This window comes from Nycticebus coucang, chromosome 8, assembly GCF_027406575.1.
Source record: "Nycticebus coucang isolate mNycCou1 chromosome 8, mNycCou1.pri, whole genome shotgun sequence".
NCBI lineage: Eukaryota > Metazoa > Chordata > Mammalia > Primates > Lorisidae > Nycticebus > Nycticebus coucang.
In genome coordinates, this window is record NC_069787.1 from 83,939,291 (window position 1) to 83,959,581 (window position 20,291).

Here is a 20,291-nt window from a genome sequence, read left to right on the forward strand (position 1 = left end):
AAGGCATGGAAATTAAACAATCTTCTGTTGAATAACAGATGGGTGCAGGAAGAAATAAAACAGGAAATCATTAACTTCCTTGAGCATAACAACAATGAAGACACAAGCTACCAAAACCTGTGGGATCCTGCAAAAGCAATTTTGAGAGGAAAATTCATTGCTTTAGATGCCTACATTCGAAAAACAGAAAGAGAGCACATCAACAATCTCAGAAGAGATCTTATGGAATTGGAAAAAGAAGAACAACCTAAGCCTAAACTCAGTAGAAGAAAAGAAATATCCAAAATCAAATCAGAGATCAATGAAATTGAAAACAAAAGAATCATTCAGAAAATTAATGAAACAAGTTGTTGGTTTTTTGAAAAAATAAATAAAATAGATAAACCATTGGCCAGACTTATGAGGAACAGAAAAGTAAAATCTCTAGTAACCTCAATCAGAAATGATAAAGGGGAAATAACAACTGATCCCACAGAGATACAAGAGATCATCTCTGAATACTACCAGAAACTCTATGCCCAGAAATTTGACAATGTGAAAGAAATGGATCAATACTTGGAATCACACCCTCTCCCTAGACTCAGCCAGGAAGAAGTAGACCTCCTGAACAGACCAATTTCATGCACTGAGATCAAAGAAACAATAAAAAATCTTCCAACCAAAAAATGCCCTGGTCCAGATGGCTTCACACCAGAATTCTATCAAACCTTCAAGGAAGAGCTTATTCCTGTACTGCAGAAATTACTCCAAATAATTGAGGAAGAAGGAATCTTCCCCAACACATTCTATGAAGCAAACATCACCCTGATACCAAAACCAGGAAAAGACCCAAACAAAAAGGAGAATTTCAGACCAATCTCACACATGAACATAGACGCAAAAATTCTCAACAAAATCCTAGCCAATAGATTACAGCTTATCATCAAAAAAGTCATTCATCATGATCAAGTAGGCTTCATCCCAGGGATGCTAGGCTGGTTTAACATACGCAAGTCTATAAACGTTATCCACCATATTAACAGAGGCAAAAATGAAGATCACATGATCCTCTCAATAGATGCAGAAAAAGCATTTGATAAAATCCAGCATCCTTCTCTAATTAGAACACTGAAGAGTATAGGCATAGGTGGCACATTACTAAAACTGATTGAAGCTATCTACGACAAACCCACAGCCAATATTTTACTGAATGGAGTAAAACTCAAAGCTTTTACTCTTAGAACTGGAACCAGACAAGGTTGTCTTCTGTCACCTTTACTATTCAACATAGTGCTGGATGTTCTAGCCAATACAATTAGGCAAGACAAGGAAATAAAGGGAATCCAAATGGGAGCAGAGGAGGTCAAACTCTCCCTCTTTGCTGATGACATGATCTTATACTTAGAGAACCCCAAAGACTCAACCACAAGACTCCTAGAAGTCATCAAAAAATACAGTAATGTTTCAGGATATAAAATCAATGTCCACAAGTCAGTAGCCTTTGTGCACACCAATAACAGTCAAGATGAGGAGCTAATTAAGGACACAACTCCCTTCACCATAGTCTCAAAAAAATGAAATACCTAGGAACATACCCAACGAAGGAGGTGAAGGACCTCTATAAAGAAAACTATGAACTCCTCAGAAAGGAAATAGCAGAATATATTAACAAATGGAAGAACATACCATGCTCATGGATGGGAAGAATCAACATTGTTAAAATGTCTATACTTCCCAAAGCAATCTAATTATTCAATGCCATTCCTATCAAAATACCAACATCATACTTTCAAGATTTGGAAAAAATGATTCTGCGTTTTGTATGGAACCGGAAGAAGCCCCGTATAGCTAAGGCAGTTCTCTGTAACAAAAATAAAGCTGGGGGCATCAGCATACCAGATTTTAGTCTGTACTACAAAGCCATAGTGCTCAAGACAGCATGGTACTTGCACAAAAACAGAGACATAGACCCTTGGAATCGAATTGAAAACCAAGAAATGAAACTAACATTTTACAACCATCTAATCTTTGATAAACCAAACAAGAACTTACCTTGGGGGAAAGACTCCCTATTCAATAAATGGTGTTGGGAGAATTGGATGTCTACACGTAAAAGACTGAAACTGGACCCACACCTTTCCCCACTCACAAAAATCGATTCAAGATGGATAAAGGACTTAAACTTAAGGCATGAAACAATAAAAATCCTCAAAGAAAGCATAGGAAAAACACTGGAAGATATTGGCCTGGGCAAAGACTTCATGAAGAAGACTGCCATGGCAATTGCAACAACAACAAAAGTAAACAACTGGGACTTCATTAAACTGAAAAGCTTCTGTACAGCTAAGGAGACAATAACCAAAGCAAAGAGACAACCTACACAATGGGAAAGGATATTTGCATATTTTCAATCAGACAAAAGCTTGATAACTAGCATCTATAAAGAACTCAAACTAATCCACATGAAAAAAGCCAACAATCCCTTATATCAATGGCCAAGAGACATGAATAAAACTTTCTCTAAAGAGGACAGACGAATGGCTAACAAACACACGAAAAAAATGTTCATCATCTCTATATATTAGAGAAATGCAAATCAAAACAACCCTGAGATATCATCTAACCCCAGTGAGAATGGCCCACATCACAAAATCTCAAAACTGCAGATGCTGGCGTGGATGTGGAGAGAAGGGAACACTTTTACACTGCTGGTGGGACTGCAAACTAGTACAACCTTTCTGGAAGGAAGTATGGAGAAACCTCAAAGCACTCAAGCTAGACCTCCCATTTGATCCTGCAATCCCATTACTGGGCATCTACCCAGAAGGAAAGAAATCCTTTTATCATAAGGACACTTGTACTGGACTGTTTATTGCAGCTCAATTTACAATCGCCAAAATGTGGAAACAGCCTAAATGCCCACTGACCCAGGAATGGATTAACAAGCTGTGGTATATGTATACCATGGAATACTATTCAGCCATTAAAAAAAATGGAGACCTTACATCCTTCGTATTAACCTGGATGGACGTGGAAGACATTATTCTTAGTAAAGCATCACAAGAATGGAGAAGCATGACTCCTATGTACTCAATTTTGATATGAGGACAATTAATGACAATTATGGTTATGGGGGGGAAACAGAAAGAGGGAAGGAGGGAGGTGGGTGGGGCCTTGGTGTGTGTCACACTTTATGGGGTCAAGACATGATTGCAAGAGGGACTTTACCTAACAATTGCAATCAGTTTAACCTGGCTTATTGTACCCTCAATGAATCCCCAACAATAAAAAAAAAAAAAAAAAAGAATCTGGGAGCATTTAAATTGGGTGCATAAATATTTAGAATTGAAAAGTCTTCTTGTTGTATTTTTCCCTTGACCAATATAAAGTGACCATCTTTGTCTTTTTTGACTTTAGTTGCTTGAAATCCACATGAACCTGAAAATAAGATTGCAACTCCTCTTTTCTTCTGAATTGCATTTGCCCGAAAAATTGTCTTCCAACCCTTGACTCGGAGCTTTAATTTGTCTTTTGAAGCCAGGTGTGTTTCTTGCAGACAGCAAATGGATGGCTTGTGTTTTTTAATCCAGTCAGCCAATCTATGTCTCTTCAGTGGGGAATTCAAGCCATTAACATTTATTGAAATAATTGGTAAGTGTGGTAGTATTCTATTCGTCTTATTTGGTGAGAGTCCATTGCTTAGTTTTATCTTTTGCATCAGTGTGGAGGTTAGTTCTGTCCTTTAATTTCTGAGTTCTTACTTTGCTGCTGATCCATTGTGGTTGTCAGTGTGCAGAACAGGTTGAAGTATTTCCTGTAGAGCTGGTCTTGTTGTGGCTAATTTCCTCAATGTTTGTATATCCATAAATGATTTGATTTCTCCGTCAATTTTTAGCTTAGCTTAGCAGGGTACAGAATTCTGGGCTGTAAATTGTTCTGTTTAAGTAGATTAAATGTAGATGACCATTGTCTTCTTGCTTGGAAAGTTTCATTAGAGAAGTCTGCGGTCACTCTGATGGATTTGCCCCTGTAGGTCAACTGGCTCTTACTCCTAGCAGCTTGCAGAATCTTTTCTTTTGTCTTGACTTTGGACAGGTTCATCACAATGTGTCTTGGAGAAGCTTGGTTAGAGTTGAGGCGACCTGGTGTCCGATAGCCCTCTGAAAGCAGTGTGTCAGAATCTTTGGTGATATTTGGGAAATTTTCTTTTATAATATTCTCTCGTATGGCTTCCATTCCTCTGGGGCATTCTTCTTCCCCTTCTGGAATTCCTATAACTCGTATGTTGGAATACTTCATAAAGTCCCATAATTCTGATGGTGAACGTTCTGCTTTCTCTCTCTTCTTTTCTGCCTCTTTTACTATCTGAGTTATCTCAAGAACTTTGTCTTCTACCTCTGAAATTCTTTCTTCTGCATGGTTTAACCTGTTGCTGATACTTTCCATTGCATCTTTAAATTCCCTAATTGACTGTTTGAGTTCCTTCAGCTCTGTTATATCCTTTTTATATTCTTCAGATCGTTCATCTCTTATTTGATTCTGTTTTTGGATTTCCTTTTGGTTATTTTCCACTTAATTAGCAGTTTCCTTCATTGTTTCCATCATTTTTTTCATTGTTTTCAACATGTGTATTCTAAATTCCCTTTCTGTCATTCCTAACATTTCTTTACAGGTGGAATCCACTGCAGTAGCTACCTCATGGTCCCTTGGAGGGGTTGTTCTGGACTGGTTCTTCATGTTGCCTGGAGTTTTCTGCTGATACTTCCTCATCAGTGATTTCTTTTATCTGTTTCCTTGCCCTAATTTTTCTTTCACTTCCTCTTGCTCTTTAAGTTCTTGGGCCTATGGACTAAGGGTTACAGGACCAGAAGTGTGAGAAGGTTAAAGAGCAAAAAAGGGATGAAAGAAAGGAGGACCGAGTGAAAAGAAAAATAGAGAAAGGAGAGGGGGTGGGTAAAAGGAATATTGACAAAAAAAAAAAGAGAGGCACAGAAAGAGGGAGACAGAGCAATATAGGTGTACAGTAGGGTACTTTGACACAACCCTAAAAAAAACCCACTCTGGGGGTCCCTAGTTGGGTGGTTCCCTTGAGGTCAGCAGCTCTTTGCTGACCTGATCAGACACTGTACTCCACCTCCACCAAGTAGAGAGGAAAGACAAAAATGCTATAAATCAAACGAAAACAAGCAAGCAGAAAACTTTATGGGATAAAATTGGGTGAAAAAACAAATAATAGCGGTAGAAACACTAGCAAAAATGAAATTGTAGTTATTGAAAAAGGCAGCCATGGGAAATTATAATTACACTAGAAAAATTGAGAAAGAAAAAGGATCTGTATGGAAAAGGTTGAAATTAAAAAACAAAACAACATCAACAACATCAAAAAAAACAACCAAACAAAAAAAAAAAAAAAAAAAACACAACCAAAACCAAAGCAGTATGTATATGTTATTGAATATTGTCTGGGCAACACATGGTCTTCTGGGGTATGAGATGTTAATCACAGTTCTGATATGACTGGAGGCTGCTGATTTCTCAAACCCCAGCAGGTAGACACCCTAAATCTCTCTTCAGCCCACTTAAAAGGCACTTTGAACTTGTAAACTTGCTGAGCAGAAGCCTTCCCAGGAAAGTGCTTGTCGCTGAAATCACTGCTGAAGTGGCTATCCACTTACCCAGTGTGCCAAAACCGGTCTCACTCTGCCCCTGAGGATTAGGGCTGCAAGGTGGCTCAGACCCCACCCGTAGGCTACTTGGTTGCTGGGTAACAGCTCCCACCCGATTCCAGCTCTGCGACCCTGAGGGCGGAGCTTGCCGGGGCAGATCGCTCACAATGGCTCCCTGTGACCCACAGCCAAACACTATTAGCTCCGTCTGGCTCAGCGGCTCAGACTGTTGCCCTAGGCAATGGCCAAAGTTCTCCGCACTCCCGCTCAGGCTCTCCCCAAGGCAGTTCAACTGAGTGCCAATTCCAAAGACACCATAACAGTTCACAGGTAAGGCCTTTCTGGTTTGCAGTCTTGCTGCTACTGAACTTATAGTTGCGGGCGGGTTTAGACGGATTGAACACACACAACCACTTGCTGTTTTTCCACCTTTTTAGTCCTCCTCTTGGGGTCCAGAAGTCTCTCGCTGACTCCCTGTATCCTCACAGGTGTGATGATAGGCAGATCTCACTAGCCAGAGATGCCTGGAGTCCTATCTCCCCAAACTCACGGTGCCCAGATGCAAGGAAGCTGTTACTCGGCCACCATCTTGCTCCGCCTCCTCCCCTTCAGAGATTCTTATTATCCATATGTTTGAATGCTTCATGGAGTCTCATAGTTCTCTAAGCACCTGCTCTGTTTTCTCTCTCTTCTTTTCTTACTCTGTAACTGCCTGTGTTAACTCAAAGACTTTATCCTCTAACTCTGATGTTCTTTCTTCTCCATGGTCTAATCTATTTTTGATGCTTTCTATTGCTTCTTTACATTCCCTGATTGTCTCCTTCATTTCCTTAAGCTCCTCCATGACTTTTCTATATTCTATGTATCTCTTTTCTGACTTTTGGTTCTGTCTTTCTATTTTCTCATCCATTCCCTTTATTTTCTTAATTATCCATATTTTAAATCCTCTTTCTGTGAGATCCATTAATTCTTTATAGGATGAATCTTCTGTAAAAGCTGTGTCATGGTCCCTTGGAGGAGTTGCTCTATTTTGGTGTTTCATGGTGCCTGAATTTTTCTGTTGGTTATTCCTCATATGTGCTTTCTTCTTGTTCACCTCTTTGTACACCTTTTTCCTTCTTTGCTTCAAATTACCTTGTCTTGGAGTTTATGTGATAAAGAGACCTTTTTATTATTTTTTTTATTAAGTCATTTGTACAGACCTCTTATGGAAAATGCTTTAACCACAAATTCAATTGTTAAAATAAAGCTAGCACTATTAAAGTCATTTTTCCTTGAGTGAGATTAGTTTGTATCTTATAAGTAATTTATCCACTTCATCTGAATTATTGAGTTTATCAGAATAAAACTGTTTGTTATAATCCCTTATTATCTTGTTATTATCTATAGAATCTATGGCAACATCACTGCTCTCATTCCTAATATTGGTCATTTATGTCTTTTCTCTGTATTCCTGATCAGTCTAGCTAGAAGTTTATCAACTTTCCTGATCTTCCAAAAGAGCCATCTTTTGATTTCTTTAATTTTTCTTGATTATTTTTGTTTTCCATGTAATTAATTTCTCTCTTGTTTTTATTATTTAATTTCTTCTGTTTACTTTATTCTACTATTCTTTTTTCTAATTTGTTATGATGGAAACTTAAGTAGTTGATTTGGGAGCTTTTAGTTTTTAAACATAGCATTTAGTGCTGCATGATTCCCTCTAAATATTGGTTTAGCTGTATCACACACATTTTCATATGCTGTGTTTTTGCTTTCACTTAGTTCAAAGTACTTCCTAATTTTCCTTTTGACTTCATCTTGACCTATGAGTTATTTATAAGTATATAATTTTTACTTTTGTTTCACAGACTTTGTAGATATCTTTCTCCTGTTGATTTCTAATTCAATTCCATTATGATCTGACAGCATATTTTTAAGATTTAAATATTTTAAAATTTATTGAGACATCTTATGGCCCTATATAGGTAAAAGTTCCATATGCTTAAAAATAATTTGTATCTTACTCTTGTTGAATTCTATAAATATAAATTAGACCAAGTTGACTAATAGTTTTGCTCAAGTCTTGTATACCTTCCTGTATTGTTGCCCAGTCCTAGAGCTGTCACTCCCAGCTCTAGAAAGTACATTTCCTTTGGTAAGTCTACCTAGATTGGTGGGATATCCCTTGAGGCTCTGATGGATTCTTGTGGAATAGTAGGAACTCTCCCTTTGAACTTTAGTACTAAAATGGGTGATCCAGAACCTTATTGAGACCTCCAGTTAGAGCCAAAGAATTTTTTTCTCAAATATTGCAATTTAAAGCATTAATTTATGAGCAAAATTATTTAGGAGTCTTATTCAGTCTTATGAATCAGTAAAATATGAGTCATCAGTGTGATTGGGCTCTAGAAGTGATTTTAAAATAAAAGAAGATCTTAGAGAATGGAAAGAGGGGTAAGGGAACTTGAAGCTGCATTGTGACAGCAGACACAATGTTTTTACTTAGATTGTGTGCTCAATCAGAGTATGTTGAGTTGGGGCAACTGGTGATGATTAAAAGAGCCTAAACTGATAACCTTAGGATACCTCTTGTTACCATCAATGCTTTTCTAGCACATTTACAGTCTACATTAATGAAGGTACATTGTCCAAAAGGAGGACATGGTTCCACTGGTCCCTGTGCACCTGGTATTAGAGGAGATAGATTAACCAGAGTTTGCCTGGAGATGGAGAAAGAGAAAGGTAAAAGAGTGGAACCTGACAAAATATTAGGAAACCAAATACATCCATAGAACTGAGTATGTTAAATTTGGAGGGAAGCACAACATTTCCTCAAAGCAGATTACTATACTGTCAAAAGAACTTGAAAAATATACATTATGTCCAGAGGATAAAAATTCTATGGCTCCCCAAGAAATATATGGTGAAAAGTTTACCGACACTATCAGGAAACCCTTGTTCCCATTCTTCAACTTCAACCATGAAATTTCTTTTTCTCTGTGGAACAGTGCAGTGTAGTGGTTGATAGCTTGAGATCTGGAGCCAGAGGCTTGAGTTTGAATCTTGACAGAACTACTTATGGACTGCGTGACCTTGAATAAGCCTCTTATTTCTTCTAATTGCCTCAGTTTTCTCATCTGTATAATGAAGGTTAAAAATTGTTTCTACCTAACAGAGCTGCTGTGAAGGGGTACTGCCTGTAAAGTGGCTACCCGGCCTAGAGTAAGTGCTCAATAAATGTTAGCTTTTGTTCCTCACTGCCACTTTGAATACTCTTATGTATCAAGAGACAGAATTGCCCATTCAGTGACCCTGGAGGTTCTGTGTGGTTGCCAGGCAACAAGCTATCAGGAGGAGGAGCTGTACAGGATTTCAACTTCCTCGGGGGCATTGGCTACTAGTAGCTGACATTCCAAGAGTGCTCCCTGGAACAGCTGACTCCTGAGCCTCATTATTTATAAGGCAAGCTCTCATTCTTGCCCTATAAAAAGTGATCCTTTCCTGGATTCTGCATGCTTCTTGGTGGAAGGGATGAAAAGGCAGGACTTCATCTTACTGACTGAATTTCTTCAGTGAAGACTGCTCTGTGCCTGTACTATGTGTCATGATATTTACCTTCAGCTACCTCCCCACATGCTTCTCTACACTCTCTCACTCCTTTTCATCTTTATTCTTTAAAAGCACGCCTTCTCTCCCCTGCTGCCCTGGGCAAGTCCTCTGCCTCCTTTGATCTGGGTATGCTCTCTCTCCTACAACGTCATCTGTTCCTGGGGTTTCAGACATTGCTTTTGGGCTGAGGACTGCTGTCCACACCTGTCCTAACATGCTAGTGCTGGGTGACAGTCATCATTTGGACTTAGTATCTTAAATCTTTAAATTACTTAAAAATTGAATTAATTTTTAGGGTTTATTCCTCCTTAGCCATGAAAAACAGAGAAAGAAAGACAACAACAAAAACACTGCTTGCTCCTCCTACACTCATTAATTTGGTAACTCATATTTTCATTTATCTTGTCACCTGGTTGAAAATTCTAATGCTCCCCTAGACTCCTGCCTCATGGCGAGTCAGTTGGCACAAGCCTCCTAGAATCACACTGCATTTCTCCCACCTCCTTTCTGGCTCAGTGCCTCTTCTCTGCTGGGTTTCATTTTCCATTCCACCTTGCATACTCTACCCAGTTAATTTTTCTTCCCTGCTCAAACACCTTCAGTGCCTCCCCATTATCTAAATATGCTGGAACTTCTCACTCTGGCATTTGAAGCTCTTCACAAATAGTCCATTTCCAATGTTCTGTTGCTACTGCTCTACTGTCTATACTCCAAGTCCAGTCAGTTGGGTAACTCATACTTCCTTGCATTTTCTGGCTTCTATGGTGCTCCCCGTGCTGCCTCCTCCACTTCAAACATCCTCCCAAACTGCTTCCATCTGTCAAAATCCTGCACATCTGTCAAGTGCATCTCAGATGCTCCTCTCTCATGAAGGCTTCCTATGAGCATCACCATTCACATCCTCAGAGCATGTATTGCATTATCATCACACAAATACTCATCTGATTCTCCTGATGCTCTTGAGGTTAACAACCACTGGTTAGAAGCATTTTACATACTGGTCCTCAGAAGTATGTTTATTGATTGAATTATGAAGGGGGTGATTTACCTGGAGAAAAGACTCAGAGGACAGGGGACTGGCTCATGTTCTTGGAGGGCTGTTGCCATGAAAAATTAGAATGTCCCAGGAAAACAGAGTTCAGGCCATTGTCTCTGTCTCGTGAAGGTGTCCAGGGTCCTTACACAGTGAGCAATACCTCTGCGCATATCTCTGTGAGCTTTCTAGCACTCATCTAGGGTTTGGGAAATTCACCACTTCCTGCCTTGGCTCTCCTGCCCTCATCCCTCTGGCGCTGTAAGTGACAGGCCCACATACACTTGCTGTACAGTGCACTCAGAAAAATACATGTTAGACATTTGCTGCCATCTAGTGAAGGAAGCATGGTTCGACCTCCTGCTAATGTGAAGCAGATCCTGTTCTCTCTCTAGGTGACTCCAAGAATCCAGACCTGGCCAAAATGAACCTTGTGAGGGTAGACACGCGTGTGGGGTAGAGTGGGGTGAGGTGGGGCAAATCTATACAGAGCAGTTCACATCCCTAAATGGTAGTCTAGAAAGGCAAGATCCATGTCCTTCTAGATTGTCCCTTATCTCTAGTGAAGAGGTACCCCTACTGGGATGATGACAAGCCCTTATTTTCAGAAAACTGGTAGGAATCTATAAAATGCCCAGAGCTTATAATCAGAGGCATCTTTTAAGGAAGACATAGGTCATTCCAAGAGCCTCAAGAAGAACTTGGCCATTACTTTAGAACTGGTGATTTCCATGAGTCATTGGCAGTACTTCACAAAAGCCCCTATGGTCCCTTCCCAGCATGGCACAAATGCTCAGGCTCTGCCACGTGCATGAGTGCAAATCACTCAGCCTCTCTGTCCCTTGGTTTTCTCATTTTTCATTGGGTTCATTGAGTTCTTAAGAGGTACAAATGAGATTATTAATGACAAATGCTTAGCCAGCACCTGATGCTCAGCAGCCATGAAATAAATACTAGATGATATTTTTTTTTTCCAGTGTTCCAGAGCACAAGGCTGCCTACAAAACTCATAAAACTCAGGCCCTGGATATGAATACATCAAGTCATGGTTAGATCTCATACACATTGAAAATAATTACCCCACAGCTCAGCTTGGATCCAGTGCTTCCCTTTCCTCCACTAGACAGTGGGGGTAGGTAAGAGGCTGAGACCCCGGACTCCAGGCTGCTGACAGACACATCAGTTCTTCCTATCTGTCTGAGATACAGGATTCCTGGCCTATTTCTGTGGGGTTTTTCACTACATCTAGATTATTACAATGTGGGTTCTTTGACCCTAGCCCACCCTCTTTGGGGGCTGAAAGCCTAATGCCTTGTTTGGCTTCTTGGTGTCTCCAGTTTTTAGGAAATTAGGGAAGACCTAGGCTAATCCTAGAGCCAAGCCCATCTGGTAAGCCTGGGTTTTTCTCAGGGCTGCATTTCATGTAAACTTTCAGCCATAACTGAGTGCAGGGCTCATCAAATGGCTAAGCCCACTCACTAAGCAGTATGTTTTCAGCTCCCCAACCCTGTGGCCCAGGTATTGCTAGATGACACTCTCTCCATCCAAGGAATCTATGGCAAATATTTTAACAACTCAAGTAGGGCTCTCTAATGAGTTCCAGCAATGGTGTGCTAGAGCCAACTTGGGCCAGCTCTCAAGAACTTGTTACAAGCGCTTCTTCCTAACTCCATGTTTGGTAACATCACGTCAGTGACTTGAAAATCAGCCATGATGGAAGCATTCACACCAAAGAAATCAGTGAATGCTACAAAGCATTTACCCTGAAGAGCCAACTGTTAAACACATATCATACACACACCTGGCTCCAATCTTTAATTCCAAGCAAAACACCACATTTAAACCACTACATACACAACCACTCAACAAGAGGAAAATAAAGAAAGACAAACTGAAAGTCTTATTTATTTTCAGATGTATATAACAGAGACTGGAGCTTATGAAAGATAGAGTGGTAAATGACAAGTCATGATTTTGTCTTTAGTTTTTAAATAAGTCCCAAATATTTAATGTTGGTAAACAAACATTTGCAATTAGATATTCATTTATTGGCAGGTTTTGAATTATTTTACTTAGCATGCAAAAGAGCTATATGATAAACCACACACTTGCATTGGGAAAAACATTAAATGAAGGTATTTGGGCAATATACCTAGAAACATAAGGAAAAACACAACTTAAAATTTTAATGTATTTTCTGTTTCTTACTCTTTTGTTTTGACATGATTTGAACTATGTCTTAATCCCAACACTAGCATGTTCTTTACAGCATTTTCTAGTGTCCTCTTCTTTAATAAAGTAGTACCAGAGATAAAGTCTTATCTCTGTAAGACGTTTAAAATGAAATAAAAATATATCATTATATTTAGCTAGAAAACAAATGGAATGGCTAAATTAGTGAGTCCACTGCTTGTTCATACACTGAGCCTAGAGGCTGGAGGCAAGACTGTGTGGCTGTGAGGTAGGGGTGAAAATAAGGGGCTCAATCACAGTGGACCTTGCCCTGGGCCACCCCGGAATTAGACAAGTCTCCATTGCAAAGAGTCTGGAGTGGTGAATGGGGCCTGTTTTCCAAGTCACCCTTGGTCATCTTCCAATACTTTCGAAAGGCCTTTTGAATAATAACAGCACCTCTTTCCTCTTCCTTTCTCTTGGTGGTAGTGACTATGGGTTCATATAACTGCTTGGAAGGATTGGCTTCCATGAACTTCTCCTCCATCATTGCTTTCATGCTATCCAGGCCATCAGAATCACCTAATACTCTAGTGGTGAAAGCAAAGAGAACATCCATGCAGTGGAGGCGATCTCCACTCACCATGGGCAAGTCCATTACTAGAAATTGAAATTTATTTGGCTTTGCCACACGCAAAGGCTCAGGTAGGGAATCAGCAAAGTCTGAGAGGGCAGAATATTTTATAAATTGGGTTGCTTCTGGGTCAAACTTTTCCCAGACTTCATAGAATATTTCAAAGTCATCTTCACCCAAAGGTTCCTCACTTTCTTCAGTGGCTGTATTGAAGTTCTCTAAAATCACAGCAATATACATATTGACAACAATAAGAAAGGAGATAATGATATAACTGACAAAGTAGGTTATGGCTATGGCACGGAGGTGGCGGCAGTTCTCTGAAGAGGAATTACAAGATTTTTCTGACAGCATGGGCTTGAGGAGGGCATCCCAACCTGCTGATGTGGTTATCTGGAAGAGACAGAGCATGCTGCTGCCAAAAGTTCGGAAGTTGAAAATGTCATCAATTCCAGACTCTGGTTTCACTTTGGAAAAATAGTTCATGCCCAAAATGGCATAAATAAACATCACCAGAAAGAGTAGAAGACCAATGTTGAATAGAGAGGGAAGAGACATCATAAGAGCAAAGAGGAGAGTCCTAATTCCTCGGGCTGCCCGAACAAGTCTCAGGATTCGGCCAATCCTAGCCAAGCGGACAATTCTGAACAGTGTCGGAGGGAAATTAATGAGCTTCTGTTCCAACTCAGAAACAATTGTACCTCGGGAGAAGGAGAAAAGTCAGTAAATTTCCAGCAGGCACACTGGCTTCAGAATCCCACTAGAGTCAACTTTTTATCAATACTTTGTGAATTATGCACAAAACTAAGAACTTTCTTTACCAGTATCAGAGAAAGTATCTACCTGTACCTTAACTTGGAAAATAATTTCCAAGAGCCATACAGTTTTGGATGAGACTTTAAATTGGAGAGGATGTCTAAAATATTGACAACAGCAAGGAAACAAATGCAATTTACAAGAGTTATTTTGTAAATTATCTCATGTACTTAAAGTATGTGATCTATGTTGGATTTTTAAAGTCACTTACGGAGTAAACAGTAAGATAGGTTTCTGTATGTACCGAATACATAGGATGTAAAATAGATAAACTATAGCTTGAGTCATTTAGAGTAAAGTAGAAGGAGAAATTTCTGCTGTTGAAGGTTCTCTTGAGCCTGAACTACTTAGGGAAATTGTAGAACCTTTGGCTCTAAAGTTCTACTCCAAAATGCAGGTTCTTATTTGTTTAGGGAATTTTTTTTTTTTTTGAGACAGAGTATCAACACCCTACCCTCAGTAGGGTGTTGTGGTATCATAACTCACAGCAACCTCAAACTCTTGGGCTCAAACTATCCCCTTGCCTCAACCTCCCAAGTAGGTGGGACTACAGGCATCTACCTCAATGCTTGGCTATTTTTTTTTTTTTAGAGAGGGGGCTCTTGCTTTAGCTCAGGCTGGTCTCAAAATCCTGAGCTCAGGCAATATAATTGCCTTGGCCTCCAAGAGTGCCAGAATCACAGATGTAAGCCACCACTCCTGGCCTGTTTAGAGAAATTTGAATACAGCCTTGCTACAGGTGAAGACTTACCTTCTGAAAGAGCCACAATGTATGTACAGCTAGAGGGAGATGGTGGTACTGGAATGCTCATCTTTAGTCTAAAGCTGCCCTTGAATATTGCATATTTACCATTATGCTCGCTCCCAAGGTCCAAACTCAACAAGCTCAAGGGACAAAATTGGGGAGATCCTTCCTCTGTTGCTGCAAACATCCCAGAAATGGCATCTCAAGCAGAGGTTTGTGCAAACAACTGAATATTTGGCCTAAAATGTCACCCTGTTCTCTCATTGCCTGCTCTGCAGGCAAGTGATACAAGGATTTAAAATAACTCACATTTTAGCACAAATATTACAGCATGGCTGGAACATGTTTGCCTTGTATGGACATGACCTTTTTCTTGCACTGAGGATCCTCTAAGGTCTTTAAGGGTCATAGGTACTCAAAATGCTTCTTTCAATACCTAATGACCAAACAGAACTAGTTGATACATTTCACTGACTGCCCACTGGTGCCAAAGAAGTTGAATTCATACATTAATTGGGAAGTTAAATACAGTAATATATGAAATTTGTTAAGTGCCACCTCAGCAACAACTGAAGAAGGTCTATCTCTTAAGGTCTGTTGCCTCCCTTAATGTTTCTTTGGCTAATTGAGCCTATGGTAATCTGTCATTTATGAGCTCAATTCTACTGTGTACCATGTGATTTGGTGTTCAATTCCTTTCTATTTTCTTCTGACACTTTAAAGTGAGTAGGTGTTAATACTACAACTGAATTGTTAACTCTAAGACAGAGATGCTTGTCAATTCACACTCAGCTTCAGAAGCAGCTTATGAAAATATTGAGGCTGGGTTGTTGGATGGTAGACATACTGGCAAAGGCACATAAAATTCTGCCTATACTGGTGAGTAGAATTTGACTTAATATGAGATTCTTTCATCCATTGGAGCAAAATGCTATTCAATAAGTTTAATTGCAATTGGCTAGCAGCCGTTTAAAGAACAGAAGTCAGAGATATTTATACAAACTCACAAATGGCACAATGTGTGTCACTGCCTGGAAGGGGCTATCGAATGAATGAACTACTTTTCACCTATCAGAGGAAGGGCTCTTTGAGCTCTCAGTTGGCTGCCTCAGACTCATTGTACCACCATTTTCTAACTGTTTTTACTTTTGTCAGTTTTGCCAGGACTTGTGATTGGAATTTATTGATAAAAATTAAAGGTCTATTTAACTGCAAACACACAGAAAAATCTACTGCTAAATTTTATCTACACTAACTTCATAGCTTAGAAACCAGAACCCACTACACACTGTAGCATTTTCTTGCTCTCTGAAATATCTGTATTGCAGTGATAGCAGTAGGAACCAAAGTATTTTGATTCAACATATTTATTTGATGTATCCTTTCTATGACTGCATAAAAGCTTCCACTTGTAAAGTCAGTTTTCCTTATGTTCATTGCTTTTTGAACTATGAGAAGGCCTTCTGGACAGTTTTACATTATTATAAAAAGTCAAATTAATGGTTTATTTCAAACCAGACTTCAAAAAGCCAGAGTAAACTCTCATGATTTAGCCATGATGAATTGATTACAAAGCTGATGTGTGCACATGTGTGTTTTATAAAAAGATATATGGTTGGGGAGTAGAGGATTGGTAAATTCACACCTTTTGGGTACAGGGCACACTATCTGGGTGAAGGGCTCACATAACATGTATAAATTTGACTCAATCTGTATACAAAAACAAAATATGTTAACAAAAATATTATTAAATTTTGAAAAAAGTGTATGGTAATAACCCTCTTTATTCACTATTCTTCTTCTGTAAACCTTATAGTTAATCTTGCTTGGTGAGTTGGAAAATGGGATCAAAACTGATGGTATAAGCATAGTTCATGCTGTTGTTTAAGTTAACATAGGTTATAGGACAAGGTAAGAACACTGCTTCTCTGTAAAGTACCTCTTGGAAGCCCAATCTAGAATGGGAGGTGAGGAAGGCACAAAAATGCCACAGGGGCACAATGATTAAGTTCTGGCATTACAAATTGTTCACAAAGGAGAAAAGAAAACATGGGCACTAAATGCCAAATGCTTAAAACTATAAATTGTTTATTAGGGCTTTTTTATATTTGTCCCAGAAAGCTAGAACTTTGACTCAATTACCTGAATAAACCAGATACCACCACAAAGACTTCTGAGTCATCTAATTTTGTCTTTCTGCATTGAATAAATTACTGATGTAATTATTTAACTTTCAATTTCAATTGTGTAGATAGTCATGGGGATGGAAATTACTCTATTGCCTTACATCCTCCCAGCAAAGAATGGTGTTAGTACCCCTGTTTTTTCAGAAACCACATTATGCCTAATATTCTGGGTTGAAGATAGTTTGGACTTACTTCCAAATGAGAAGTATTATACTTTTACTTCTGGTTCTCAGTTTAAAACCCTTCTGGCTCCTGATTTTACTTACTAACAATAGAAAGGACCACAACCACACAATCAAATAAATTCCAGCCATTGGTGAAGTAGTATTGCCTCAAAGCAAAGATTTTGATGAGACACTCTATTGTAAAGATGACCACAAAAGCCCGGTTGAGATTATCAAGGATGATTTTTGTGTCTTCGGTTAGGTTATATGATTCAGCCATCATGATAACCATGTTTAGGATAATGAGGCTTATGATGACGATGTCAAAGACCTGGCTTGTGACTAGGTCAAACACGAGACCTTGACATTTGTTCTGAGGGAAAAAAAAAAAAAAGAATTCTTAGATCACCTTGAGTTGCAAGAATAGAATCAACTACATTAAAAAGACACATTAATAATAGAGAGTTTGTTTTTTCTTTCAATGAAAGCAGTTCCTTAAAAAATGTACAGACCTTTAGAAAGGGGAAGAAATTCTTATAGATTCCCAGTGTTGCTTTATATATTTTCATTTAAATTTAATTAGGTAGCTGGTTTTAAGGTTTATAACTTTAATTCTATTTTAAAACAAAAATATAAAAAAAAAGTTTTAGTAACAACATAACTTTTATATGATTGATGATGTTGCTTCACTGAAATAAAATAGTGCATAATGGATAAATAAAAAGATGAACCTTGGTCTCTATGTTTCATCTGTTTCTGCATTTTTACTTGAAAAATATTAATGCAGAGAACACCTGTTCACATAAGTATGTTGGGCAAAATAGAATTAACATCTCCAATGATTACTAAAAATGGAATCAGAAAAACTGATAACTGAATATTATTACTGATGGTGAACTTGCATATTTGTTCCTATATAAATGACCACACTGTCCATCTATAGTGAATATGTGTTGATTGCTCTAGTATAGGTTCTAACTCAAGTTTGCATGGCTAATCTAGCATGGGTAGTGAAATGACTCAATTATTCCATAATTTTCTTTACTGTAAGTGCTTTGACGCACTACTTTGCTCTTCATAAGGTAGAAAATTATTTCTAAACACAAACTTAGTTATTGAAATTGTATGGCATTCTTGGACTACTTGTTGATTGTTTTATAATATGTACATATTTTGGATTGTGTTTCATTATGTGTATCATCTAATCAAAATAGTATATGCTATTCTATTTAGAGAACTCATAAACCCCTCCAAACATTTAGACCTCCTCAGAGATTTGTTATGGTAATCCAGGAAGAAGATAATGATGGCTTATGGTGGTGATAGTAGATAAAGGCAGACGCATGTAACTTTAAGAGCTAACATGTAGGTAGAAGCAAGAACTGTTGGAGTATTTGAATGTAGTGGGCTAGGGAAAAGTTAAGGCTTAGGCTATTGTTTCTAGTTGATGGAGCCATTTAACCAGGCAGAGATCAAAGAATGAGGAGTATTGAAGGGAGATGATGAGATCTATCTTGAACATGTTGAGATGGAAGAGCCAGTGGGACATCCAAAGCTGGGAGCAGGTAGAAATATGTGTTTGCAGCTCGGGCAAAAAGCTAGAATACAGGTATGGAGTTCTATAGCATTAATACAGATATTTCTTAAACCCATGAGAGTAAATTTTATCATTCAGGGACAGCAAGAGTAATAAGAAGGAGGGTAGGGACAATACTGGGGAGACACACATTTCAATTAGAGAAGACACTTAAAAGTCAAGTGCTTTGTACATTGGATACTTTTTCTTCAATTCTTGAGATACTTTACTGAGAAGAATATGTTCCAGCTCCATCCATGTAAACATGAAAGAGGTAAAGTCTCCATCTTTCTTTAAGGCTGCATAATATTCCATGGTGTACATATACCACAATTTATTAATCCATTTGTGGATCAATGGGCACTTGGGCATTTTCCTTTGGCTTTCATATGAAAGCTACAACCCAGTTATAACCTAAGAATATGGGGAATGGGGAGAGGGAGGGGAGAGAGGGGAGGGAGGGGTAAGGATGGGCAGAGGGAGGGTGATAGGTGGGATTACACCTGCGGTGCATCTTACAAGGGTACATGTGAAACTTAGTAAATGTAGAATATAAGTGTCTTAACACAATAACTAAGAAAATGCCAGGAAGGCTATGTTAACCAGTGTGCTGAAAATGTGTCAAACTGTTTATAAAACCAATGTATGGTGCCCATGATCGCATTAATGTACACAGCTATGATTTAATATTAATAAAAAAAAGTCAAGTGCTTTTCCTACATGAGAACGCATTCAGAAAGAGCTGAAGGAAAGATACCCTTAAGGATACACTCCAGGGAGGCAGAATAAAGGGCAAAAAGAAATGTGAGGAAAGGTGAGCTTTGGTTTTATAGTTAATTCTAACATTTAGAGAAACAAAGAAGATTAAGTTTATAAATTAAAGTGTTAGATGATCAAAAAGCATTCTATGTCACTTTATAATGTATAGACGCCTACACTGCAGTATGAATTTTAAACTAAGTAATAAAGCCATCCTGTGGAGGTGCTTCAGGAGAAATCAGAAATGGTCCTAAATTCCTTGTTCTATTTCTAGAAATGAAATGCATCAATACTCAGTTTAATTTTTCTCTCTGTGCAATTGCTATTCATTTGTTCCAAAGATCAAAGATGATATTTAGATTTTAGAGATTAAAAAAAATCTCTGGGGAGGTAAAGTTGTGGGTCAAAGGCAAACTGTTGATTTGAATCCTTAGCCTAGACTCAGGGACTTCTGGAGATATGTTCGATTTATCTCATGCAACATGAGAGTTAAGATATAAATATGAAAGTTAAGATAAATGTACAGCATTAACTGGTGATAATTGTACTTGGTTATCAAATCATTCATTGATAGTTTCATTGGTGAATTATAGCTATGCAGGGAGGGCTGTGACTTGGCACCTTCTCCCAGATGAGCCATGTGATAAACATGCTGTAAAAGATAGTTAAGGAGTGCAGGTGGCAGCTTTCCTGTGGTAAAGTAGTCCACACCCACTTTTAGTTCATTTCTTGCAACCCAGCATGCCCCCTATGCAAAAGAGGGGCCAAGAAGCTATGTCTGTGTTGCTGCAACTTCTGTTTGACTGTGTGCCACACTACTTGGCATACACTTGTAAATATGTGGGAACATATTGTATCTGGTGGATCTTTTAGTTAATTCCAAACCTAGAACTGACTGGTATTAAGCCAGTGGTTGTGTGGCATGTACACAGAAAGAAAAATTCTCTTTTTTATTATTATTATTTTCTTT

General features: G+C 38.6%; 1 protein-coding gene across 1 annotated transcript in view; it reads right to left on the bottom strand.

Moving 5' to 3' along the window:
• Positions 1-12,226: 12,226 nt before the first annotated feature.
• The window catches only part of SCN11A (sodium voltage-gated channel alpha subunit 11), a 94,254-nt gene continuing 86,189 nt past the window's right edge, over positions 12,227-20,291 (bottom strand). The window contains exons 25-26 of the mRNA XM_053599839.1: positions 17,089-17,359; positions 12,227-13,776 (exon numbers count right to left, since the gene is read on the bottom strand). Of these exons, the coding sequence (XP_053455814.1) occupies positions 12,752-13,776; positions 17,089-17,359 (1,296 nt within the window). The 3' untranslated portion in view covers positions 12,227-12,751. The remainder of the gene's footprint in view (positions 13,777-17,088; positions 17,360-20,291) is intronic.